Source organism: Drosophila mojavensis, unplaced genomic scaffold, assembly GCF_018153725.1.
Source record: "Drosophila mojavensis isolate 15081-1352.22 unplaced genomic scaffold, ASM1815372v1 contig_74, whole genome shotgun sequence".
NCBI classification, from domain to species: domain Eukaryota; kingdom Metazoa; phylum Arthropoda; class Insecta; order Diptera; family Drosophilidae; genus Drosophila; species Drosophila mojavensis.
The window spans coordinates 14,761,911-14,789,469 of NW_025318899.1; the positions used below are offsets into that span (position 1 = coordinate 14,761,911).

General features: G+C 39.5%; 2 protein-coding genes across 3 annotated transcripts; one reads left to right on the forward strand and one right to left on the reverse strand.

Moving 5' to 3' along the window:
- Positions 1-3,516: 3,516 nt before the first annotated feature.
- Positions 3,517-27,556, reverse strand: LOC6582554 (receptor-type guanylate cyclase Gyc76C). 2 transcript variants are annotated; one of them, XM_002008219.4, is made up of 16 exons: positions 27,517-27,556; positions 9,964-10,186; positions 9,344-9,541; positions 9,087-9,152; positions 8,633-8,845; positions 8,410-8,564; positions 8,128-8,350; positions 7,876-8,047; positions 7,643-7,803; positions 7,236-7,526; positions 6,842-7,174; positions 6,607-6,772; positions 6,221-6,530; positions 5,924-6,152; positions 5,695-5,859; positions 3,518-5,627 (listed from the first exon to the last, which is right to left on the reverse strand). In XM_002008219.4, exons 2-16 carry the CDS (start codon positions 10,126-10,128, stop codon positions 3,834-3,836), a joined length of 4,641 nt encoding a protein of 1,546 aa, XP_002008255.2. In that variant the 5' UTR covers positions 10,129-10,186; positions 27,517-27,556; the 3' UTR covers positions 3,518-3,833. The 2 variants fall into 2 exon arrangements, with proteins under 2 accessions (XP_015017991.2, XP_002008255.2); XM_015162505.3 differs by lacking the exons at positions 7,876-8,047; positions 8,128-8,350; positions 8,410-8,564; ... (3 more) ...; positions 9,964-10,186; positions 27,517-27,556 and having other exon boundaries at positions 3,517-5,627; positions 7,639-7,730.
- On the forward strand, positions 11,780-13,216 carry LOC6582555. Its single transcript, XM_002008220.4, has 2 exons — positions 11,780-12,052; positions 12,129-13,216. Exon 2 carries the CDS (start codon positions 12,169-12,171, stop codon positions 12,964-12,966), a length of 798 nt encoding a protein of 265 aa, XP_002008256.1. The 5' UTR covers positions 11,780-12,052; positions 12,129-12,168; the 3' UTR covers positions 12,967-13,216.
- Positions 27,557-27,559: the final 3 nt, after the last annotated feature.

A 27,559-nucleotide genomic window follows, 5' to 3' on the forward strand; every position in this document is an offset into this window, starting at 1 on the left:
TTTTGAATAAGTATTACTCATGGCCGGTGAAGGAGATTTTCCTGTATGTAACCACCAGTTCTTCATATGAGCGTCGATCGCATGTGTGCTGGAATGTCTCAGCTCAGTAGTGCTTGTTTTGCTTTCGATTATTCTTAGTTTACTAGATTTTGAACTAGTTCTTTTTATTTTGTTGTCTGACAATGAATTGGCTGAAATATCAATTGAGGACCTTTTCTTTTTGGCGAACGCGTTAAAATAGCCGAGTTCCCTATATCTATTTAGATTAGATCTCTCTTTATCTTTGTTGAAAATACTATCTTCCCCATCACTTGTCTGCTTTCCAGTACCAATAACATTTACAACTTTTGTATTTTCGACAACTTGTAACCCTCCAGTGATAATTTTGAACTTTTTTTTCTTTTGTGAAGATGCTTCAATCATTTCGGTACTTGATGTCTGACCCGTTGCTAAAATTGCGTCCTTCGATGTATCTTCACTATACATCGGTGAAAGCTCCTCAGATGGTAATTTTTTGCCGAAACTCTTTTTGTGATATGTTTGTTTTTTTAGAATATATTCGTTCGCGCGCTCATAATCTTCTAGGATATCAAGACTGTCATTGCTGAACATCCTCTGCCAGTCTCTTTTTTCTGCTCTTTTTCTCTTGTTTTCAAGACTCTGTTGCTTGCTACTAGGTCTATATTTCTTAAAAGGACGATCATTGTTCTTAAAAAATGCATCAGACTGATAGATGGACTGATCCCAGTCTATTGTGTCTAGCGTACCTTCGACATCAACCAATACCACACTGTTGTTTGACGATTTCTCAGAGCGCATTTTCTTATGTCTATCAGCACTCTTCCTAAACATTACATTCAGAAATTTCTTTTTCACAATCTTTCTTTGCGGAAGTTCAATGGTCTCCTCAATGTCCCGTTCATTGGTATCGCTTTTCGGTTTCTTAGGTAAGGGACGGATCTTCTTAACGTTTGCATTTGGAAATTTCTGTTTCTCATCTTTTCTTTGTATCTTTAAATCAATGCTCTCTTTGCTATTATCTCTTTTCTTTTTCTTAGGCAAATGATGGATCTTCTTATATTTTACATATTTAATTTTTTGTTTGCCATCCGTTCTGTGCATCTTTAAATCAATGCCCTCTCTCTTACTATCCCTCTCCTTTTGGATCATCTTCAAATTTAGATTCCCAACTTTTTTCTTTTTCGCTTTTTTTGCTTCCATCATTTTTGTCTTTACTTTAATATCCTTTACCTTGATATCTCTTTTCCTTTTCTTAGATACATACGAAACGCCAGTGAAATTTACATCTGCCATCAGCTTTTTCACTCCTTTTGTTTCCGGACGTTTCTTCAAGTCTATGCCCTGTACTATCTGGCCCCCTTCCCTTTTCTTAGGTACATTATATAGCTTCCTATATGGTAGACTCTTTATGGGTTCTTTTGTTTCAGGAATTTTTCGTTTTAATTCCAATTTCTTTTTCTTCATATCTCTGTTAAGTTGCTTATATATATGATATATATTCAGAATATTATCACCAATCCCCTTTTTCCGTTCCTTTGCTAGGGGAATTTTTTTCCTAACGCCAATGCCCCGTATCATATCAGTCCTTTTTCTTTTCACAGGTACAGAATCAATTTTCCTTACGTGCCTCTTCAGTAATTTTCTGTTTCCATCAATAGCCTCTTTCACTTTATCCTTGTTTTGTCTCACTCTTTTTCTCTTTCTCGCTGCATCAATATTTTGATTTAATACACTTATTTTCTTGTTCCCATGTAAAGGATGTTTCGTTCTCAGCTCAGTGTGAATAGTCTTTTTACTGATTTTTAATAAATTTTTATTCCGATCTATTAAAGGTTTTTTCATACGATGTTTCGTCAATGGCTGAGCTCTGATCTTATGCACATTCTTGGGTTCCAAACTTTTAGACATGAGATCAATGGATTTCCTCATCCACTTAATGGAGGACAATGAAATTGTATTGTTTTTAGTTTCGTGTCTCTTAGGCTGAACTGGAGTTTTGTAATACTGAACGATATTCAATCGAGGCACATTGATTGGTTTTCTCTGCAAATTATCTGATTCTTTGTATAGAAACTTGTTTGAATGGGTTGTTGGACCAAACGGAATGGCGTGACTGCTGGCTTTACTTGATACTTTCTTCTTTTTAGGCTTGCTCACAGTAACACACGAGAATCTGCCATCGGTCAATTTACCCAAGGCTTTGCAGTTATACAGTATGTTAAAAAAATTTCCTTTGTTATATTCATTCTCCGAAATTGTTTCCTTGAACCAGTTGTCCAAGTCGATGGCGGAGTACAGCAATGGCACCTTCGGATACAAGTCCAGTGGCTGATAAGCTTGGTTATTATTGGCTCCATGTCTCTGGGCTGTTGGCCAAGCGAGTGACCTGCTATCAGTTCTCTCGATCTTGGTCAATAGCCCCGCGACTGTTTTGAGCTTCTGATTTCCATTTGAATTTTCGGAGGACATCGCTATTCAATATTCGCAATAACTACCATACAAGACAAACCTAACTGATTTAGGGGATTTTTTCTCTTTTTATACATTGTTTGCCAAATAAAAATGTAGAAAAGTATGCCAGTTTTTTGATGATTTTCAATTCTCATTCACGAAAAGAGTATTCTAATATTGTGCAACTTCTGTAGAAAATTGCAAGCATTACAGCTTTAAATTATGTCAATATTTCAAGGGATAAAACAAATAAAGACACACGTTTTCTTGTTTTGTTTTGTTTATATTTATATATGGCAAATTTAACAAATTTTATATTTTTTAAAAATATACATAGATACAGCTAAAAAAACAGCTCATTACGGACTGCAATTCTGCTCACATTTCTTCTTCATTTCGTTTATTATCAATTAAAATAGCTAATAAAATTATGCAAATACATACGCATATATATACATACATATACATATATAAATATATAGACACATATATAACAGCATATGTATATAAACATGTATAAGTAAATAAATATATGTATTTATTTATACACACATATACATATGTAAATTTATATATTTTAAATATTTTATATAGTTTAGGCTTAAACATTACGTACAATCACACGCACTTAGTTTATATACTAGAAAAAACACATTTTCAATCATATATATTATTAGATTTTTTGTTTTGTTATATATGTATATTATTAATTGGTTTTTTTCATTTATTTTGCAAATTAAATAAACTAATTTCATGTTATGCTTAAAATGTTTTTAGTTTTTCTTTTATTTAGCTGCGCATTGGAGAAGTTACAAGTTTTATATTGTTTGCATGTGTGTGTGTGGGATGAGTGCGCGCGCTCTTGAAGGTATGCATATGGTATTATTTATATTAGTATTATCATTATTATTATTATTATTATAAATCAATAACTAGTCTGAAGACCTTGTGACTAGACGGTTCTCTTTTTCTTTTTTTTTTCTTTTTTATTATTTATATATTTGATGTTTAATGGCTAATCTAATATGTATATGCATTTAGTAATTGTTTTCAACAGACATACACACACACATATATACACATATCTTTATATATCTGTATGTATATGTGCCATGTAACATGTATAGAGTTTCGTTGAACACAAGCACAAACACACAAAACGACAATAAACAACATACAACATATATAGTATAAGCCAAAATAGTATTCTTTAAATGATGTGTGAGTGTGTATGTGTATGTGTGTGTGTGTGTGTGTGTAATTTAAACCTTAGACATTCGTTTCCTGCTCGCACTGTTCCTGAGTAACTTTCTCCCCCGCCCCTCCCAAGATTATATATGACCTTTGAACGCTCATCCCAATTATACAATACTCTCACGATCCCGAGCCGTCGAGGTGGCAGTCACGCCCTGCACACTGCTGGGCAGGATGCCTACGCGTCGCAACGTGGAGTCACCACTGCGCATGCCGTTGCCCTTGAACAGGTTGACCACCCAGTTGCTGACTTTGCTGCTGCCACCGCCGCGTGTGCCACGTTGATTGCTGCCTGGCAGCAAGGCCAAGCTCCCATCGCCGCCCGCTTGGTCCTGGCGTCCATCAATGTCAGCGGCATAGCTGACACTGTTGCCATGTCCCGGCACGCCGGGCTCCATATGCTCCAGCGACCGCCAGCGCTTGGAGGTCGCCATCAGCTCCTCGGGCGGCGCGGTTAGGGAAGCCTGTCGCTGCAGCAGCGGCGACTGCATGTCCTCCTCGATGCTCATGCCACCGTTGCAGTTGTTGTTCAGGTGCTTCGCACAGCTGCTGGCGGAGACGTTGCTGCTGCGCCGCCTGCTGCTCTCGCCGGCGGGCACAATGCTGGGCTGGGCGTTGGCAAAGCTGCTCGAGTAGCGCAGCATGGGCAGCTGCCCGTTGTCGTGACGCATGAGCAGGCCCCGCTCATCGTCGTAGCTATCATTGGCGTCCACCGGATTGGCCGACATATTATCATCCGCTTCATCCTCGACAGCCGCATCGCCATTGGGATTGCCGCTGATCAGCGAGACGCCCGTGTCCAGGGAGCGTGAGTTGTTCTTGGACAGCTTCGAGGGCGGCAGCTTGCCGCGTTCGTGTCGCTTGCGCGGCTGCTGCATCGGCATGGGATCCAGCGAGCGTGACTCGCGCAGCAGCAGCTCCGCAATGTTGTGATGCACCACAGCTGCTGGCATCGCCTGATCCTCGGGCAATGCATTGATGATGCGATGTGGCCGCACCATGGCCAACGGCTTGTGCAGCGCATTTGGCTGGCGCACCAGGCCAGCGGCACTGATGCCGCCGTTCAACTCCAGTTCGCCATCGAGCATGGCGGCTTCGTTAGTATCACAGTTCGTTTCATTTGTATCGGAATGATTCAGCGTGCTGAGCGAGGCCTGCGCGGACTCCAGCAGCGCGCCGCCAACAAAATGGCCGCCCAGTCCATTCACGGGTCGTTCCCGTTCCCGTTCACGTTCCCGCTCCCGCTCCCGTTCTCGTTCCCGCTCTCGATCCCTCTTCGATGCCAGACGCGGCGATTCACGCGCCACCTGACAGACGGAACCCTGCAGACTGTAGGTGGATTCCACATCCGTTGGACGTGGCACGCTGCTCTGTCGCCGCGATCCAGTGCCACAATTGTGCATGGCCAGCAAACTGGGCTGCCTGGAGTCCGGATTCAACTTGGGACTCTTCCTGGGTCGGCTGAACAGCGGCGGTGGCATATCCGTCATATCCACCACCTTCTTCTGTATGGCCTTCTCGTTGGCGCCCACTAGCCACCAGGTGACCACCTCGCCCTTGCCCTTCATGCTGACTAGCCCTCGCTTCTCGGTTATGTAGCCGCCACCCAGTTTGTCCAGTGCCAGCTTACACTTATTGGATATGTGTATCTTAAGCGCCTCGCCGTTGCTCTCCATGCGCGAGGCCGTGTTCACTGTGTCCCCGAAGAGACAATATCTGGGCATGGTGAGTCCCACGACGCCAGCCACCACCGGACCCGTGTGCATGCCGATGCGCAGCTTCAGCGTCTCGTTGGGTCTGTGGGCAATGCGATGCTGTTTGACAGCATGCAGCAACTCCAGCGCCATGGACGCAATTTCACCCGCGTGCCGATCCCCGTTCTTAATGGGCAGACCAGAGACCTGCAAAGGCCACACACAACTAGTTTATATACCGATTCGACAATGGAGCTAGCCACAGCGCACTTACCACCATGTAGGCATCGCCTATGGTCTCCACCTTGTAGACATCATAGCCGCGTATGATGCGATCGAACACCGTGTAGAGATCATTCAAAAAGTTTACCACCTGCAACGGTGTACTCTCCGCGCTGAGAGCTGTGAAGCCCACAATGTCGCTGAAGTAGATGGTGACCTGTTGAAGAGAATTATTCACTATGATTGGCATCCATTAGAATAGCATTTGAGGCGGGGCGTACCTGATCATAGGAGACTGGCTCTACGCCCTGACCCATGGTCAGTTTCTCGGCCACCGATTGCGGCAGCATGCGATGCAGCAAATCCTCCGTCTTCATTTTCTCCTCGCACAGCAAACGCGTGCGCTCCGTAACAATTTCCTCCAAGTTGTTGGCATACTTCTCCATCATTTCCATCATTTGATCCATGATGTTTTTGGTTTTTCCACCTCGCATTTTCTTCAACCGATTGCTAGAATAGGTAAATACGTTAAATTATTATAAATCTGTCTCTCTCTCTCTTTAGTTTACTTCACTAACCGTATGGCACTGAACTCGGGTCGGTCGTCGGGATTCTCGGCCCAGCAGTCCTTAATGCAGGCCAGCACATAATCCGGACAGGACTCCGCCTCTATAATGGACTCGACCTCGGGACGAAATGGCTCCGAGCCTTTGAGTGGCTGCTGCTTAACTAAGTCCACAATTTGCTTTGGTTCAAAGTTGGTTTGTCCAAATGGACCCTTACGACTAAATATTTCGTACATTATGATGGCAAACGCGTAAACATCGCCCTTCTGGCTGCCATGCAAATGATGATTGCGCAACAGCTCCGGGGCGCGCCAAAGTTGATCTGCAATAGACGATAGAAATTTGAATAGATATATGTATATCATTTATGCATATATATCATATGAACTAAGACGTACTTCTGTAATGCTGATGCTCGCCAATGGACTCGCTTTCGGCGCATTGGCGCAGCTCGTGCAGTCCAAAGTCTGTGACCTGCAGCATCCAGCGCGAGGTGACGACACAATTCGAGGATTTGAGATTGCCATGATAGATTAGCTGTGAACTGTGTATGTACAGCATGCCCTGAAAGGATATGAACAAATCTTTCACTCAACAACTCCAAATATACATGTTAAATTCTATAGCTCCCACCTTGATGAGATCATTGATGAGCGAGGCTATGAATAGGTCATCCAGCTTGATGTCCTCGTTCTCAATGATGTCGTACAGGCTGCCCTTGGCGCAGTAATCCGTGACTAGCAAAATTCGTGTGGGCTCCACACAGGCGCCAATGAAACTATTGATATTATCGTGGCGCAGCTCACGCAGCAGACGCATCTCCTTCATGATCTCGCGCGAAATGTCGCGCTTGCGCGGAAACTTTAGCTCCTTGATGCGCACAACGGCGCCGCGCAGACGCGCCGTCGAGGTAACAAACTGATGGGACCAGCGGGAACCAAAGCTCTGAGCGCTCATCAGACTGACCTGCAAAGTAAAACTTAATTTAGTACAGTCTATTCCATCAGTCAGTGTTCCGTTCACTCACCTTGCTGGGCGATGAGACGATTTCATTGCCCGAATAATCCTTGATCTCGCATATGTCTATCTTCCAGAGCAGACCCTCAATTTCCAGCTCAATCTTCCACTTGCGATAGATGCTCATGGTAACCACACCGGAGCAGAACAGCAGAACGCCCAGCACCACCGCCGCCACAGTGGACGTGTAGTGGGTGTCGTCCTTCTTGCACAGCTCATTGGCAAAGCCGCACATCGGCTCATCGGTGGGCTTCTCGCCGCCCGAGGGCCAATCGATGGAACCGTTTATCAGTTTATATTCCTGCAATCAGCGATCAATCGAAAGTTGTTCAGTTCAGTGAGATTCTCGCATAGAGGCGGATTTTCAGAGCAAACTCAAAGTAATGCAAACTAAAAAAGAGAAGACGACTCACTCACTGGAAGTTCTTCGCCTTGATGGAAATATGCCACCGGCACCATATGGTAATTGCAGCGTATATTCTCCGATATGTTCCATTTGTGGGGCTTGTACGCCAGCACCGAGAAATTGCCCTCCGAGTCGCCATACTGATCGATTTTGATCGTTGAGCCGGTGACACCTATTTTGGGGCAACAGAATGCAAATGATCAGATCTCTAATATTCGATAGCCTTAGCCAGTGGAGCACTCACTCATATAAGTACGATTTTTGATGATGGTATCGATGACACGCGTTCCATTGCTGGCCACCTCAGAGATGACCTCATCGGTGAGCACGCGCTCCTCCATGCGCAGCATTTTGTCCAGCGCCCAGGCATAGAGCTTAACCGAATCATACAGATAGGCCGCATAGATCGATATGAACTGCAAATGTATAGAATTTATAGATCTAGTTTTTCTCTCCCTTTCTATCTCTCCCTCTCTCTCTCAGTCTTTTCTCTTACCTTGCTAAATTTGCTTTGCGAGAAGAGCTGCGGCACCGTAAAATTGAAGGGCGGCATCGAGCTGTAATTGCGCACCTGCTCCGTAAATTTCTCATAGCCCTTCGTGGGTGGCGTGGAGGCCACGACGAGCAAGCTGCGCGCCAGCTGATTGAAGTTCTCGGTGCTCTTGCAGTTGGTCATGCGATTGATTTGATCCACCTTGCGCAAATACTTCTGTGCCTCACTGTAAAGCAAGTCAACTTTAAAATCAAGTATATACATATACAGAGAGCCTTTACTAACCGCTCCGAGTAGACCATCATGTCCACAAAGATGACCATATACTCGCCACGTGCAAACAGCCCAGCCGTATCCATCGAGCTCATGAAATCAATCAAACTATTCGCCGAGCCGAGAAACACATAGATGCGCGTGCGATTCATCGTATTTTGCACGACCTTGAATAAGATAGAAATATATATTAATATATGCTCAGCTACATATATAGCCTTCAAGTAACACCCACCTGATACCAATAGCCCGAGCGGCAACAGGAAATCATCTGCTCACAGCACTTGGCGCGATCATCGATGAACGATCGCTTGTGATTGATGGTCATGTTCCTCTTGGAGGCCTGATCCTTCAGGAGATCAGCGACGGTGCCCCACACCTCCTCGTACAGTATGGAGAACTTGTTCCAGGCATAATAGCGCAGCAACGCAATTACCGACTTAACGACCTGTAACACGAATGACAACAATGTTATTGGATTACTTCTAGGAACGTGGCCCGGCATCGCCTTCAGATGCCACCCACATCGCAATTGATGTGTGATTTGTGAGCTGTCAAGGCCAAGGCAATATATTTTATACAACTCAGTGGCAGCATGCCAAGGGCTTCAACACCTGTTGCAGGTAGGCGACACACGTGCCATCTGGGCCACTGCCACCTACCACCCACCCACCCACGTTCACACTCACCTGCGTATCGGGCGGTTCGGTGCGTGCAAATGTTGGTATCGAGGATGCACGGTTCTCTGCGCATTTCTATTAGAAATGTTCATGGGGCGGACGGGAACAGACGACGGTTGCAAGAGAGTTAGAGGAAGAGTAAAAGAAATGCATTTAATTTGATACAACAAACATTTGGAGGGCAACTGACAGCGAGCGTGTTTAAGCATGCCCACAACTGACACAAGACGCAAGCTAACATACATATACTCTATTTAAGAACATACATAGGATATCATTGGAATGTTGCGACTCTGCGAGACAATTGCTTCCACATAGCACGGGCCCTCCGGCCCGAATATGGTCGCAATGCCATCGCATATCATCTCGGTGATGGCCTTCGTTGCCAGCACCGTATCACCCTTGGTATCATTCCAGCGCAGCGCTAACGTAACATTTGGCAGCAAATTTGGATCTCTGTTGATCTAGAAAAGTATAAAGAAAACAATTCAGTACCTTAACATAATAATAGTTAAGAAATGTGTTAATTAACAGTGTGTTAACAGCACACGGTTATTATAAGGCTTTTGAGCATTCATATTATATACAGACTACATTTTCATTTTAAATAAAATAATTATTTTAGTTTTTAATTTTTAGTAATATTCAAAATTAAATCATTACATTTATTGAGAATAAAAGAGCATTGCTAAACAGTTGTCTACTTTTAAATGCATAAACAATAAATGCAACCAGAATTAAAAGCTTCTTGAACATGTTGAGTATTACGCTAATCCGTGCTGTAGCAACTGATTGCCCAGTCACTTTTACAATTCGTGTTTGGCTTAGGATTATATCTGCTTATGATATTTATATGTATTTGTGTGTGTGTGTGTGTTTAACTTACCTCATCCAGTGCCATTGTCAGTGCACCGGATATGGCCAAGCCCTGGCGGTCCTTGAGCTCGCCAGTGAGAGCCGTCAGATAGCCAACAGTGAGGATGGTATGATTGCTACAGTCGCGTACTGCCACCGAGAGCAATAGTAGTAAATTGAAGGGCCAACGCGTCATGGCCCCTTAGGCCGGGGCCGTTCAGCGCGACGCCTATGGGTGCTAACAGATTTACACGCTGCAAATATACCAAGGAAAAAAGAGAAAAGAAAAAGGTCATTAGGTCAATATGCCAAAACGAGTAAAATATGAAAAGTTTCCAAATATAGAAGAGTTGGGTAGTCTACTTATGGATGTTAAGGAAAAGTTTTTTGTCTATAATGAAATAGTAATGCCAATGTAAATAAGTAAAGAAATCCTAATGAAGGATTCTGGAGACTTGGACTTATTGGAAATATTGTTGGCCAAGCCCATTTCGAAGCAGGTGTCAAGATCAAGCTCTGCTAGTCATAAAGAAATCAGAGCAAATCAAGCAAACAACGAACTTCATAATTTGTTTTATTGCTGATGAATAAAATAGATTGATGGTGTATTATGAATATCTAAGAATATATATAAATTGCTACAGGGTATCCCTCATGTTTGTTAAAGTTAAACAGACACACTCCATCTCTGTCTGTCTCTCCCTCACTCCTGCCCTCTCTCGGTGTCGTCTTCTTTCACGGCGCCAAGCAGTGGTGTAAAAAATGAAAAGTAACGTAATTCTATTGGATTGCCGGCAGTACGCAGAGAGTGCAATATCCGGACTACTTAGTCCAGCTAGTTGACTGTCAAATGTCAAAAGTTACACACAAACACACAGAGACACCCACACACACACACAGACACATACACCCACTCAAAGTGAGAGTAAGATACATGGAATGTCAACTTAAATTTCACTTTTGTTTCTTTGCCAGCATTCCTACTTTGTTGTTTTTTTTTTTTCGCTCTTCTTTTTTATCCTCTTGTTTGCTTTGAAACAGTTTATGCATCTTTTTGCGCTTATCGTAGAAGCACATTTGTATGCGTGCTTGGCCATCAGCATAAGGAGATTCGTATATGCCAGGGGCTATTTTGCATTCGATATATAAGAAGGACGATTCTCAGTTTCCTGTTTCCTGTTTCCAGCTTCCACTTCTCCGCCTCCTGTCCACCCTGCGCCAATAGAGGCACGCGCCACATTCTCGTGCATTGTTTGTTATTGCATTAATTATGCATGAGCCGATTTTCTCATTATATAATATTGACAGTGACATTATGTATGTTTCATTCGGACTCTGTCAACACTCGCCCTTGCTCATGTGTTAAATGCATTGAATATGTTAAGCAATCACCTGCAGTGTTTTTTTTTTTGCTTCCATATTATGTAGTCATACCAACTAAGTTTGTCCGTTATATTTATCAGTCGAATTCAATTTAACTGTTTATTTCTTCCGTTTCTTCCCTCTCCTCTTTTCCAATTAACCTACTTTTGATTAAAATCGTTTCAGACACTTTTCAGGAATCGCAATCATGTTTTTTGCACTCATTTAATTACAGTATAGCTGTTTCTATGTAGGATCATTGGATTTCTGGGAAACGCAGTTTTAAATGAAATTGAAGGATAACAAAAGCATATCCTAAAAGCCATGCCGTTGCAAATGGGTTCAGGGCATAAAAGTATTTTTATTCTATGATTATCTGCATAATAGGGTATTCAGAGAAAATATGATTTAGTTTCTCACATTATCCGACATTAAATCAGTCAATCTTTTCGTTCCAAATTACATTCCGAAAGTCAGATTAATTTTTTTGTACTCAGTTTCTCATTCAGTTTACTGTCCAGTCACACACATCATGTTTTTTGTTTGTTAGAAATTCTTTTATTTTGTTGTTTTCCTTTCAAAATTTTTCGTTTTCGTTTCAACACTCCTCCGGCAAAAAGACACCCAAAATTCAATGTTTAGCTAAGCAAACCAACAAACTAGGAAGCTCGCTCTTGTAGTGCAGTGTTAAGAAGGTGACCTCTTATATATGAATTATGTGACTACAGCAGTACGAAAGATTGGGCCCAGCGCGCACGGTAATACTAATGCTGCATGAACCATCTTTAGATTGGCTATTATCTCTCCCATTTCCATCTTTCAACCATGGCCCAGATTTTAGCAATCTTTTCGAGCGCACCAAACCCACTTCAGGATGGCCATACATGAGCAGATCGATAACCTGAACATCTGGTGGTTTCCGCGCGACTTTTGCCAGTCCCGATTCGGCGAGTTTCAACAGAGTGGCACCAATTCGTGTACTCTGATATCGCTGATCCTGGCGGATAAGGTGGCCAAAGCGGAAAGGTTCTATCATCGTGTGGGCGAATTGCCACCTCGGGGCTGGGAGCTTTTCGGGAATGCAATGAACGATGGCAACAGTGTCTATCACAATGTTATAACAGCCCATACGCCCTTATCGCGCAATCTAAATCTTAATATACCAGACGCAATATCGGCGATACGTTCACAGCAAAAGATGAACTTCCGGCTGGAGGAGTGGTTCTACACGCATATGGAGGCCGATCCTAGCAACCCCATGTATAATCGCAACGTTGCCATGCAGCTCTCTCGAATCTTTCAGATCACATTGCAGGTATTCCAGCAGGCGGGCGGCTCTGGTGGCCGAGAGATGCCCAGCAATCTCTTTGCCGCTATTATCGCGGATAGTCGCACGGTGATGATGACCTTTGATTTTCGCGCCTCAATAGTCGCTCTATTCGATTCTCATCAGCATGGCCGCGATGCTGGCGCTGTGTTCGCCCAATGTACCATACAAAATATGGACGATCTGCTATTCTGGTTCATTAGTATGCTGCACAATGTCTACTCCAGCCGGCCCGCCCTCTTCGAGATCTCGTTCCTGAGCTCACAACCGGGCGTGGCTAAGCGCATACCACCTGCCATCAAGAAGATTGCGAATGAGATTAAAAAACCAACCAAGTCACACTAAACCGGGCAAAATCATATGTATCATGTATATATATACATTTCTAAATTCATTTATATATACACACACATAATATTAGCATGGTTATACATCCGATTCACCTGCATCATGACTGAAGAGTTTGCCTAGTTCCTGAAATCATTGGGTATTCAAGAGAAAAAGTTTATCTTTAAAGGCTCGAAAAAAATTTATCAAAAACAACTAAATTCCAAAACTTAACGAAATAAATTTTATACACTAACCTCACAAAAAACAAGAACCAAAAAAAAAAAGAAAAAAAGAAAACGTGTTTAACATGTGTGTAAATGAAAAAACTAGATCTATTGGAATTCCATATTATCTGAAAAGCTATAGTTCTTAAGCGCTTCCTGCATATTGTGCTTAAATTATTTGCAGGAAAACCTAGATTTTCTAACGGAGCTCTGCTTGTTGCCTATCCTACAACAAGAACAGCAATAACGAGCAAAGCAGGCATATTTACTAAGCGTGTCTTTTGTTGCGCTTTTGCTCGTCTGCTAATCAAAATGAGTTAAATAAACACATAACGTAACCTATTAAGAACTTGGTACGTGACAACAATTTAAATATTTTTATTGTAAACAGAGAGCGGAATGTGCGCCAAGACTGAGAGGCGAATAAAAGACCAATGGGCTAAAAATAGAATTCACATTTCAAAGAAAATATGAGAAAAACAAATCGAGCAAAACAAGAATCAAAAGAAACGAAGCAACTAAAAAGTAAACTTTAAACGTAACGACGACGACGACGACGGCGGCTGCGGCTGCGGCTGCGACAACGGCAACGACGTGATAAAACGTTTAACGAAATCAAATACAAAAACAAATACAAATGCAAAAACAAATACAAATGCAAATGCAAATGCACACAGAGAGAGCGCGAGAGAGCGTGCGAGACAGAGAAGAGAGTAAAAATGAACAGACCAGACCAGCAGACCATCGAGAGCAGGCAACTGGAAGTTGTGTAACCACGCCAACAATAACATCACGTAGTCGCAACGTGCAGCGACCGCTCTCCCAATGCAGCTCTCCCTCTGCCGCACTCTTTCACTCACACACTCACACGCTCGATGTTATGGTGCTCTTACTTTGGCGCTCTCGCAGCGCAACAAGTTGCAAATGCAATGAGTCGCTCACTTCATATTGTTATTATTGTTGTTGCTGCTGTAGTGCTTGTACTTTAGCGTAGTTAAAGTTAAAGTTGTTGCTGCTGGCAGTCTAAAAATAAAGCTTGTAAACTAAAAATAGACACGACGGCACGCCATTGGATAAACTAACACGACATTACACATTTTTACAAACAAACATGACAAACCTCACGAACAGACAGCTAGTCAAAGGAGAACTGATGGGAAGGAGGGTGGGAGCGAGGGAGGGAGGGAGTTCGCTCTCACACACACACACACACACACACAGTTATGGCAACACATGTACGAGCAAATGTACATGCAAATACAAATAGAAAAACCTGCGTGAGGCGACGAATACAACTGACTGCCGGGTTGTCAGTCTGATCTGTCTGTCATTCCATTAATATGCATACATACACACACGCAGCCATACATTCATATGTGTATGCATATGTTTTATATATGTATTTGTTTGCTTAAAAGCCCTATGGCAGATAAAGCTTTATATTTATAAGTTTAACACAGCGAAACAACTTCCGCATTCGAACTCGTCATATCGAAATCGAGATTTAGATTAGTAGCAGTAATCGATAGGCATAATCAAGCAATATTCAACTATGATTATCGAGCGTTGACTTTGAAAAAGCAAACTACAAATAATTAAATTAATAAATATATTGCTATATGAACATATCAGCCCTTTAATATATTCTGAATATTATATAATATTTGGTAATAAATTATAATATTTACTACATCAACTCCTGCTCGAGAATGCTATAAAAGTTCATTGGCCTAGTGCCTATCTATACCAAACATTACTTAATATGCTCACTGATTGAAAATTTTCTGGGTTTTATGTTGTTTACACGCCCCTACACACTCATACCTATACTTTTTCTCCCTCACACGCTCACAGCCAGTGGAGTGTTAAACAGGACAGAACTTTAGGCATCTCGTTCAATGCCATCAATCATCAACAAGTTTACGCCCACCACAAACAGCCACGCCCCAACGCCAGCGCCAGCTATCGAGCCTTGTCAACGAAAGGCGATGCCGACGCTCAAATGGCCAACAACCGCCGACCCTAAACGAGTAAAGGGTTCGAAGGCCATTTAGTTAATGTTTCAAAGTGTGTGTGTGTGTGTATGTGTGTGCGTGGCAAGTGTGGCGTGTGGCAAATGCGGCATTATTTGATAGGATTATGAGACTCCAGAGCGTGATTTGGGTGACATTTGTTTGTTGAAACGAGAGCAGCAGAGCAAAGTTCGAATTGCTTTAATTGACGCGTCGAACTTTTCATAATCCAGGAGCAGATATCAAATGGCCAGGAACTTAAGATAATGCCGCAACGCTTGGCAGACCAGCTTGACAACATTCAAATCAAATTACAAGGCAAACGAACTGTTCAAGTGTTGCGAATGTGTCACACTCCGTTTTGCTCCTCTCCCCTCTGTCGGAGGACTATGCCAAACAGAGACTAGAGCAACCTGAATCTGAATCTGGACTCGACCCCGAACCAGTCCTCTTAGCCATGATGCAATCACTGCCTTGGGCCATTGGCCTCAGTTCGAACACATCATATACAAATGCTACCCATTCCATTTCATACCCAATCCTATTTCCATTTCCATTTCCATTTCCATTCGCATTCTCATTCCCATTCGCTACTTCAATTCCATTCCACATTTGCCCAATCTCCGTTCCCGTTCTCTGCTCAGACAATCAGTTGATTAGAATATTGTTAACAGCGCCAGAAGCTGTAATAAGATTTCGCTTCTTTTTTCCCTGCCCTCTTGCCTCCTACTCAATCAATTGTCGCCAAGTCAAATGAAGACAACAACTAAATTAGATTGAATTAAATTATATCTATGTATTGTAGTAGGAATATATGAGAGATGGCAAGAAATAGATATACAAATTTTGATATGAATATATGATATGAAATATATAATTATAAAATATATTTATTTTCGATTATTTAATATACATCTTAGTATATTATTCGTAAATTTGTTTTCTGTCCTAAAAAATATATTTCCATTTATTCTCAGACTTTTCGTAAACATTATAAGCAAAATCTCTTCATTTTAATGTTCCGTTTTCAATTTGTTAACCATTTTGTATGGATTATTCTAAAAAGGAAATAACCACTTGAATGTTGTACAGATTTTTGTACATAAAATGTTAAGTGGATTTACATATATTTTTATTGGAAAACCAATTTTCTTTTATATTGTGTCAGTTGCACAACTCCAATCACATGCTTAAAATACTTTGCTCAGCTAAGGAAATTCCGACAGCACAATGTCAAGCCTGATAGCGCTGCGAGTGGGTGTGGCAAGGGGCAACAGGAGACGAAGCCACCAAAGAGAAAAAAAATACATAATAATGAACAAATTTCACTTTCAAACTAGTGACAACAATGAAGAAGATAGCGAAGACTCTCTGACAACAGCAACTTCAACTTCAGCGGCTGATGATGATGAAGTTAATGATGATGATGCTGTGCGACGAGCAGCGCTTGTTGCAGCCTTAAATGGTGCTACACGACGACATTTGCAACGTTTTGGCATTTCAACTGCTGCTGTTGCTGCTGCTGTTGCCACTGCCTAAGGCTGAACTAGAGAGTCATTCAAGTCATTCAAGTCATGCGCTTCATTCAGTTAAGAAGTCCATATCGAGCTGCCCAGCAGCAGCAGCAGCAGCAGCGGCGCCGCCTGTGTGAAAGTGAAGGGCGCTGAACTGAATGACAAACTGAATTGAATGACAGTCGGAGTCTGACTGAGCTGCATTTCAACTATTTATTTGAAAATCGAATTTGTGCAACATGCAAAAACATTGGACGCCGCTGCTGCTGCAGTTACCAAAAAAAAAAAAAAAAAAAACAGGATTTTCTAAAAATAGATACCATGGCTAAATACTTGAATCTGCACCACATGCGCGCAACGGCCGCCAAAAGCCAACCAGACAGTATGCAGTCAGCCATCACAGCCTGCTGGGCAGGACTTTCAGTGAAAAGGGTTTTTGTGGTCCTCGCTGTTGGCACAACAGATAGGAAACACAATTTCCGCTATTGGCCAAAAGATTTCATCATCGCATACCAAACAGCACAGCAGCCAGAAATTCGTACTTTATCGAACGCTTCGACAAAAGAAATTCCTGTTTGCATTGAAACTGCATGAAAAGGCTGCAAAACGTTGCCCATAGAAAACTAAGGCGTAAAATAGAGTTTCGCATGAAAACCAATAGACTTGACAATTCAAATGAGATAACAACTAGATATGTTGCAAGATAATAAAAGAGAATTTAGTTTCAATTTTGCAATTTTCTCATTTTGCTTTGCTCCGACAAAGGAGCTCGGCAAACACTGTCCGGCAAAGCTCCGCACGCCCCAAGTAACAAATATTAGAACTTATATTACGTATACGCCGCATCGAAAGAGTTGGAATTTTTGCACACTTGTGTGCCTCGGTTCGGAATGCTGCTGGCAGGTCACTCACATTGGCAACAGCAAAATGATAATAATAATAAAAATAAACTTAAATCAAAACTGAAGCTACACTGAGCGCAAAAAAAAACAACAACTTTTTGCTGCCTTGACTTGAATAAATTAATTAGCACAAAAATTTAGGTTTTTCTCTTTTCAATTATGAATTATGAGAGGAAACATATTCTCCTTATCCTTTTTAAACATTTTAAAGAATTTTCGAACATGATTTATGCGCTGCTGCTTGAATAGTTTGCTTGCTTTAAGTGGAGCGCAAAAAACTAGTATGTTTATTAATAGGTATATAAGATATATGTGCATATCGATATATGTGCATATATGTACATATATGTATATATAGTTGAACATTAGTAATATTCATAATACCAGTTAAACCACTTTGCGTGCAACGGCAGACAGTGCGGCAGCCAGACCAAAAGGCGAGACGACATGGCTTGATAAGCGGCAGGCAGAAGGGGCAGCAACCTGCCTGGGAACTTGTTAAGACCCATCAACGGCCAGCGCTGGCCAGCAGCCACCCAGTCACCCAACTGGCAACCAAGGCAACCACCAGTTGGCACATTAAATAGAGGAGCATAGCTAAGCCAAGCGACGCATTGGCTGCCTCTCCTCTACTCTCCTCTCCTCTCCTCTCGCATGCCGAGCTGGCCAGACTGGCTGAGTTGACTCTGGCTGACTGGCTGAATGGGCTTTGCTCAGATGGCTGTCACAAGTGAAAGAGAAAACAAATCACATACACAAACAATTGCAGCAAAAGTTGTTCTAATTGCCATTGATAATTTCAATTACAAGAATTATATATCTAATCCAAAAGGACGCAAAAGGAGTAAGGCAGACTTAAGTAAAAGTTGAAAACTACTTGAGAACGGAAAGAGTCACTCTAATTAATATATCCTGTATGTGAATGTATTTGACAAATGTTAATCTTATGCTTCGATATCGAATCAAAATCGAGAAACATTTTCAAGATTTTTATAAAATGATATTTCAATTTCCAAACTCTGCATAGCTCTAACTCGATTTTATCTATGCACAAACTCCAACTTTCGATTCGCATTAATCTCGAATTTAATATCTATTATTCAGTGACTAGGGTCTTTAACTTTATGGCGCTCTTAAACTGCATTCGAATTACTAGTGATTTGTCTTTAATTGACTCTGGCCCTGCAGCAATTCGCAAATAACTTGTAGCTAAAAGATCTGATGCAACGCATGGGACAAAGCAGCGACTAGGTAAGTTGAGTTGATCTACAGTTCGTGAAATACAACTTTTGGCCCAAGATCTTCATTCAGCTGAGCTCCGTTGCGTAGTGGCCCAAGGCCATTTAAAAATACATCCAGCTAAAAATAACAACTTATTCGTTTTTATATATATATATATTTTTTTTTTTGTGATATAAACAGCCAACGGGGCCTGGAGATTAAGGCAAAGCGATATGCAAAGAGCGACCAGTCAAACGATCGACGATCGTCCGACCATGCGACCGACTTGTTCTCGCGACCGTTCGCCGGGTGGCTCGGTAAGTTTTTTTTTTATATTTATATATTTTGGAATTGATTTTTTTCTTTTTGCATCTTTTGATTGAATTTGTTTCAGTTCGTATCGCATGAAATCAGGCGACAAACAAGTAAGAGTGCTCTAGAGCGGAGTGTTCGACGAGCTGATACCCTGAATCCTGAGCCGAGCTGAAGGTCTAGCGTATGTCTAGATATATATGGTGGATGGATAATATAGCTTGATAAACTGGAGTGCTTAAAGTGGGGAAGGACCAACTAGGAGAAACCCCGACTTCTCTGCCAAGCAGCTGTTCCAGATATTTTTGCTGGAGATAGATCAATTTAGATCGAGATAAAGACAGATCCAATCGAAATCTCATACATTAAAGACTTGAACATTCCTTGATAAAAATCATATATACCCCCATAACAAGAGAGTACGAAAAAAGCGAGAGCTTGAATTAGAATTCACTTTGAAATTGTATTTAATAATTCGAGTGGTCATACATGTGTTTTATTAATGAGCCTATCCGGTGGGGCTATAAATAGAAATCGAATTCGTATGAATGTCAAGCGCCAAAGCATCAAAACAAAACAAACAACATAACTTGGTTCGCTTTGGGTGTCGGTCTTATCATTAGCAACGCTACGTATACCCATAGCAGTTCCGTTAGTTGGCAAATATATATATTTTTAACGTAAATATACCTAAATATACTTTTTTTTGCACAGTACACTTATTTTATAAATAGTGCACGCAATACGAGCCAATAAAAACCGCGAGTTTTTCTTACACCCCTCTCTCTCTCCCTCTCTATCTATCTCTCTCTCTCTCTTTCGCTGTGCCTTGTTCATTTATTGCAGTTCGCATAAATAAACATGGCCATAATGCATTTGGCTGTAGCCAAAATGTTCTGCGGTGCTATCAGTCAGCACATCATTATTTGAGTGGGCGCCAGCTAAGCTGAGCTGCTCGACTAGCACTTACCCTATAATGTACATCCAGATTCTAATAAGCGTTAGCTGATCAAAGGTACTCGACGAGCGGTTACCCTTTACATCTGCCATATATAATTAAAATGATATATAAATATTAATTAAAATCTGTATTCAGCTGCTCATTTTTGTATACCTCATCATATACCCCTTGTTAGCCCCAACCATTTTTTTATGGCCACGCAGGGTGCACTAAAATCGTTGGCAATAAATAAAAATTTATGGTTTAATGGCCAACGCACATGGTATTAAACAACAGCAACTCAACAAGTTGCAAAAACAACCAAACAAAAAATGGGTTGGGACTCATGTGATATACATATGTATATGCGTATATATAAATGGGATCGACTAGCTTGGCTCGCTAAATGACATGACAGTTCCTCATGCCAAAAGCTGCTATGTCAGAGTGATGTTAATCAATTACAAACAGTTATTTACATATTTGAAGAAAGGCAAATATAAGTCAGATAAAAGAAAGAAGTGAAAGAAAGTTACAAAAGACAAAGAATTTGCCTTAAATCCAATTATAATATAAGAGATATATGAGAGATTTGATAAGTAGAAAGTATATATAGTCTATATAGAACTCCTATAAAGTTGATACATCTATTCTTATATAAGATATATCTGTAAGTCAGCTCCACTCACAAAATACCCGTTCCAATCTCAAACCCAAGCCAGCTTTCGCAAATGTAAATTCCCTTATCTATTCCCAAGAAATCAATTCAGCAAAAAGTAAATTTAAATTGTTTTTTTATACTCCAAAAATTTATTGAATATATCGAGTCTTACGCTGTCGCTGTGTCAAGTTGGAAATCCCTAAATGGAGAGTCAACTCCATGAATTTGCCATTCTTTCTGTAATTTATGGCCTGTTCGAATTTTGTTAAGCCTCAAAAAACAGTAAACAAACAAATTGTTAACCAGCTGTTGGAGCACTAAGCTAGATTAGGAATTCGCAATTGAAAACACATAATAGAATAAATAAACAAACAAATGAACAAATTATCAATTATAAAGTAATCCAACTTAATATTAATATATTTCTGCAAACAACAAGCGTTATACTATGCTCAGTATTTACTGTTGGATATCGAAGTATTTGATATCCAATTAGTGCTAGAAAATCTAGCTTGAAAGATCATTGGCCAACAGCCCTTGACAACAGCAATGAAACTCATCTATTGATTTGTGTGAAATGTTTTGTCAAAAACTGAATGTTGATGATGTGCTGAGCTGCTGAGCTGCTGGAGCACCCAACAGTAAGAGAGATGCATGTAGATGAAGTGGTAGTGGGGAGGGAGAAGTGGAAAGGGAAAGCAGATTGAGACCTCGCCTTAAAGGTCAAGGTGTGTCAAGGGAACAGCACTTGATATGGTGCGGTGCACACGCCCATCGTCTCGCTCTGACATTGATTGTTCCTAATTGGAAATGTGAAAAATGTGGTATGCCTGAAGGATATGATGGGGGCGAATGGTGGCAATGGCAGTGGGAGTGCTAAGGACCTCAACACGACCATAAAATAATTGCGCAGTTCGCACAAAAACGGGTTAATTGCTCTCATCGTAAGTTGGCGGCTTTTGTCTATTTATTTAGTTATTAAATAATAAGACTCAAATTAGTGCAATTTGTTTGCCCAGCTCGCGGGAGGTTGGGATCAAACTGATTGGCCACTACGTGGCGCTCTCTACGCATAAACTTAATTAACCCCCCACGTAGATTAAGTTAAAATGTGCAAAAGCGACGCACACACCAAAAAGAAAACACAAAACAACATAGCAACAACTATAGCTAACATATTAAATGTTGCTTCGGAAAAAAAAAATGTATTAGTCACTGTCTGGCCACGCGACGACAAAATTCATTCTTTTTTTTCCACTGCATACCCTGTAGCTGCTCAATCGACTATTTGATGGACTGCAGAAATCGGAATTGGGCATTTGAGGAATTTATACTTCATTAATATTGAAATCAGCTTATATTTAGAATATCATAAAATAGAAGGGGTATTTAATTACAGCGCATGTCAGAGCATTCTATTTCATCTGTATTGTTCATTTTAACCTGAAGGTATTTGTAATCAGCAAAAGATTTCTTAGAATCAAATACCTCAAAGCTGATGTAATGAAAATAATTTTTAATTTAATTTATAAGGAACACTTTATTTTATATCAGTATTTACACAAGTGTGAGTGATTTACATGTGAAAGTTAAGAGTACAGGCCATAAACCTTTTCTGCTTAAATGTTAATATTATTTGTTCAGGAAATTTAATTACATTTAGAAACATTATTTTTGAAGGAAAAGTATAAACAAAAACCTCGTAAATTGGCTTAAAGACTAAAAACTTAAAATTAAAATTAAGACTAATTGCTTATTGCTTATAAGGGTTCATTACTGTTTTGTAAATGTAGGTAAGATGAATAACTACAACGGGTTACAAAATTTGTGTGCAACTTAGTCAATCTATCTGACGCTATGTAATGAAAATATATTGGAAAAATATTTTAGATATATTTTGTTGTAATTTTAATCAAATTAATTGCGTAGAAACTAAAATAAGGGTTTATTCCCTTTGCTAGGAATTTTAGGAAAATATCATAAATATTCCTCTTGAATTATTTGAATTATTTTACTGAATCTAGAAGTAATACGAAATAGAACTCATTACAGGGAATATTTTAGAAAAAGGCATTTATGTATATAATAAATATTCTCATTGACAAATAGTACAAACAGTTTCCATAGTCAGTCAAAGTTAGACTAGTTAACAGGGTATTTTTGAGCTTCCACCATGCCACTTGGAATCTATTCTCTTCTTTTTTATTTTTTGGGAAAGTTAAAAGGCATTAATTAAAAGGCCTCGACGATTACCATAAGCACTTACCGAGGCTCACCCATAAAAAGAATATAACGAAACCCCAAAAGATGAGCTCGAAACGTGTTCAGCCAACGAGGCGGCTAACAGAGTCCGCAGACCAATTCAACTAGCCGAAAAGCCGCTCAAAGCAGCCACAACAAATAACAGACTAAAAATACAAAATACAACAGAAAACAAAAAACTCTTGGCATTTCATGATAAATGATTGTTTTTATTGTTTGCCCACCTGCCAAAAAGACTTGCGCTTTCGATATGCATATAAAGATATACACACATTGTATATATATATAACGAGATTTCTGATAAACCAATCAATACACACGGCTTTAAAGCTTAGATTTCATTGCGTTGATTTCCATTTCATTTGCGGCCAATCAACCAATTATTTGCTGGCTTATGAGGACTATCAAAAAGTAATTGAGCTTTTAATGGAATTTTAAATAAACACGCAGCACGAAACTGTAAATATTTAAATATATGAATATATATTATTATTATTTATAGTAGCTAGCAATCATTGAAATTATTGCTAACTATAGCAGTGGCTTACGATGAATTTATGAATTATATTTTTATATATATATGTAGAAATTCCAGTTGGAAGCGAGAACAGCCATTGCAGGGTATTTTTCAGTCGCCTTTCCCACAACAGCTGCCACTATTCAATTTCACTTTCAATCAGCTACCGTAACACAATTCATAGCCCCTGGGCATAGACTGATTCTGTATGGATTTATTTGGACACTATTATTTCAGCATCATGTGGAAGTCAATTGACCGCGGGCCATCCAAAACATAAGCAAAACCTAACTCAAGCCAGGGCCATTAACCGCAAATCTATCAAATTTTAATAGCCGCAAGCGGGCCAATACAATAGAAACACTTCAAGAGTCGCTTATTAGCACACCTAATTATTAATTTGGCTCTAACAGTCATTGTGTCTGCGATTTAACCCTCATTATTCACGCTGAACAGAACAAAAAATTAGACGAGTCATAAAATGCGGAAATGCTGCTGAATAGATACCCTACAGAAAAATACACAGATTAATATATATTATATAAAAATAATATTTAATATATTTAGGAATTTAAAGAGATTAATGATATAATATATTAGAATACGTTTCAAATATTCAATTTTAAAATAAATTTCTTACATAATATTTCTCAAGTTAACGTTAAATTCTCTTGGCAAGGGTATACGAAAATGTCTGTTAAACTAAATTTATTAAACAACAATTAAACGTCAAATGTTGGCACTTGAAGAGATCTTGCGAGTGTTACCAGCTCTTATAAATGGCATTTTCAAGTGATTATATTATTAAGCGAGCACAAACAACTGTACATAAATGTATATATACATATATATGTGTGTATAGTATATATGATTGTTATATTGTTTGTCGACACGAATCGATTTGGTTATCTTCAAGCAGTTATCAAGTGTTTGACATTGTTTTCTTCTCTTTTTTGTTTTTGTTGTTTTTTTTTTTCATATACTATGTTGTTGTTGCTGCATTTTATTTTCGAATTGATATCGATGGCGTTTTAATTGCACACCAAAAAGCGTCAGCTCTCACACCAGCGACTTGCATGATGAATAACTTGGCGCCACATCATCAATCAAATACGACAAACAAAAAAAGACCTTAGCTGCCGGATAATTCCAATAGCTTAACGGTTCTTGGGTTTCATGCTATGCTAACGAAAACTTTTGGACAAAAAATTGAGCCTATTATCAATTAGAAACTCAATTAACTGAAGCTAATGAGACCCTACAAAATCTTCAGCTGAACGTATGATTAATATGAGAAAGAACTTGACATGATTTATTTTATAAATATTGTTATTTACATTGATGCCATCATTAATTATTATTATGAATGCTCTAAAAGAATTCTAGTTTTTATTTGTATTATTTCATTGTCATTGTCATAAAAATTACATTTGCCTGTAAATAATACAATTATATTATCGGGCATCTGCTTAGGCATTTCATATTCTTTGGATACTCAAGAACACGGATTTCCACTAGTCATCGTCATGCATCATGCCTGAACGATTTGGGTTCGCATCCCTTGTTTATTCTACACTCAAGGTGAATATCTATTGTGAACAGCATTTGCCCAAAATGACAAATTCAATGGCTGACCAAGCCTTGGTATATAAAGTATATAATACAAAAATTAGTTTTCGTTTGTAATTATTCGAATAAGGTAATATAATCGTACAGCTTAGCTAGAAATGGCTGCTTATGTAATTTATCAAGCATAGGAAAAGAACTGGATTGCTGAATATCTGCATATCTAACACAATATTCTCTCAAATATTCTCTTGCCCAACAAAATAATAAACACATTTATACCATGGATATTTATTTATTAATCTTTTGCTGTTTTTCTAATCCATTATGAATCATATTAATAGCAACTGGCTGATGACAATCGATTTGAATGTCGTGTGATTTATCTCAGTTGCGGAGTAACGTGTTGGTCTATTTTTAATAGAAGCAAACAGCACGAGCAATAACAAACGACAAGGCGCACCAAATTTATTGTTTATACAAATGTTATCTTTAAATTATCATTAATTTATCATGCAAAATACAAAAATTGCGGTTTCCAAGTCCAGAGGTGTCTGTCTCAGTGTGTGTGTGTGTGTGTGTGGTTGTCTCTATAAATAATATATACTATATATGAGTCGACTAGAATACTCGTTCTGTTAGATATGTGCGAATTAGTGCTGTCGTCAGCTTCTCAGTTCAATTGTACCTAGTATAAAACTATTTCTCTGTCTCTCCCTCTCTGTCTCTGTCTCACCCTCACTCTTTCACTCTGTGTGTAGTTCTGATCTTGATCTTTCATTAACACCAAGATCAAGAGAGAGCGAGCGAGAGAGAGAGAGAGAGATAGAGAGCTTAAGGGAATGCCAAGTGTGTGCGCCGCGCTTTATCTACTTCCTGCATCTTGGAATTTAATTGTGTTTAGTCTTTGCCTTTGCATCGTAATTGATAAAGTTAAGCTAAGCACTTTCTACCGAACTCATTATACACTGCGTATGCGTAATATGTTTTCCATGTTCTCTCCATGTTGCACTCTAATTGCAGTTCAGCAGCAAGTTTCAGTTTGACTCAGCTCCTTGGCAAATTTCCCAAAAATGCAATTTCGAACAAAAGCTTGTTGCTTGGCAAACTGCCTGCGGCATAAAAACTAAAATCACAACGCTAAGATACACACACACACATAGACTCACACACACACACACACATCCACTCATACTCATATGTGCATATAGATATCGTGCAGTAAAAGTCGAACGAGTTTTGTACTTTGCGCATTTTGCACGTGTCTTTCATTATATTACGTTTAAGTGCCCAAACAATTAGCACATTTGAAGCAAACGACACAGCCTTCAGTTTCAGAGCAATCAGAGTCTCTGTATAGTTAGGGAGAGAGAGAGGGAGAGCAGGAGGCAGAGCGACAGAGAGAGGGCTAAGCTCACTCTGCCTACGAAAACCAGAAGCCATTCTATGCTTAAAAATAATAGCTCACTGTTGTTAGCTAGATAACCTTTTGTTTCTCTTGTGTAAGATTGAAAGGAGTTTAGTTGATTAAATTGATATCAGATGTAGGCATCCATTTTTGCACCTAGTTTATAGCATTACAATCTGTATTCACATAAGTGAATTCACTTCAAAGAATGTGTGCACATAAGTGAATACAGGTGAAACAACTGTAAAGGTGTTAGCTTGGAACTATAGCCTTAACATAGGCAGAAACTCTGCCAATAAGTCAAATAATTTTAGATTTTTGACATCACAATAAAGCATATAAATATAAGAGTCAGAGTGGTATGTGGTATTTGATAGATCTTTAGGCTGTGGGGAAAATAGTATGAATTTTCTTTTGGATTACCAGATATGATACTTTTAAGAGGTTAACCATTGCTGACTGAATTTACATAATACATCAGTGTAAAATATGAGACCTATAGCTATAAAATAGTATATATACCATACTATATATAGATTTCAAAATAATTTACAATTAAAGATTACTTTGTAAATCGATAGTCTTCAATTCGGCAATTTTCAGGAAAAACTTTTAGCCCACTATACCCGGAAAAATCTGTAATATTAATTATTTTTTCCTTTACATTCCCATACAAAGTCGAATCATTGATTATATCTCTTTCAATTTCCCAGCTCAACCAATTGAACAAAAGTCTGTTTAAAATTCTTATTAAAAATAATAAAATATTTAACTGTTGTGCTTAAAGTGTTTAAACACTTAAGCTCACAGCTCAAACGGCTTGTCAACATTTCAAGCCATCAACAATTAAAAAATAATTAATAATAAACAGAATTTACATTTTCATCGGATTTTCCAATAACAATAAGTGCAGCGGAAAATGTTTTCTTTATTTTTCATAATTATAAAAGTCAAATGAAAATAATAAAAACTGAAACATGAAATCATTTTTTTTTTTTTTTTTTATTATTTTTGATTTACACTTACTCGATTTTTGTTGTTGTATATTTTGCTGTATTTTATTTGTGCA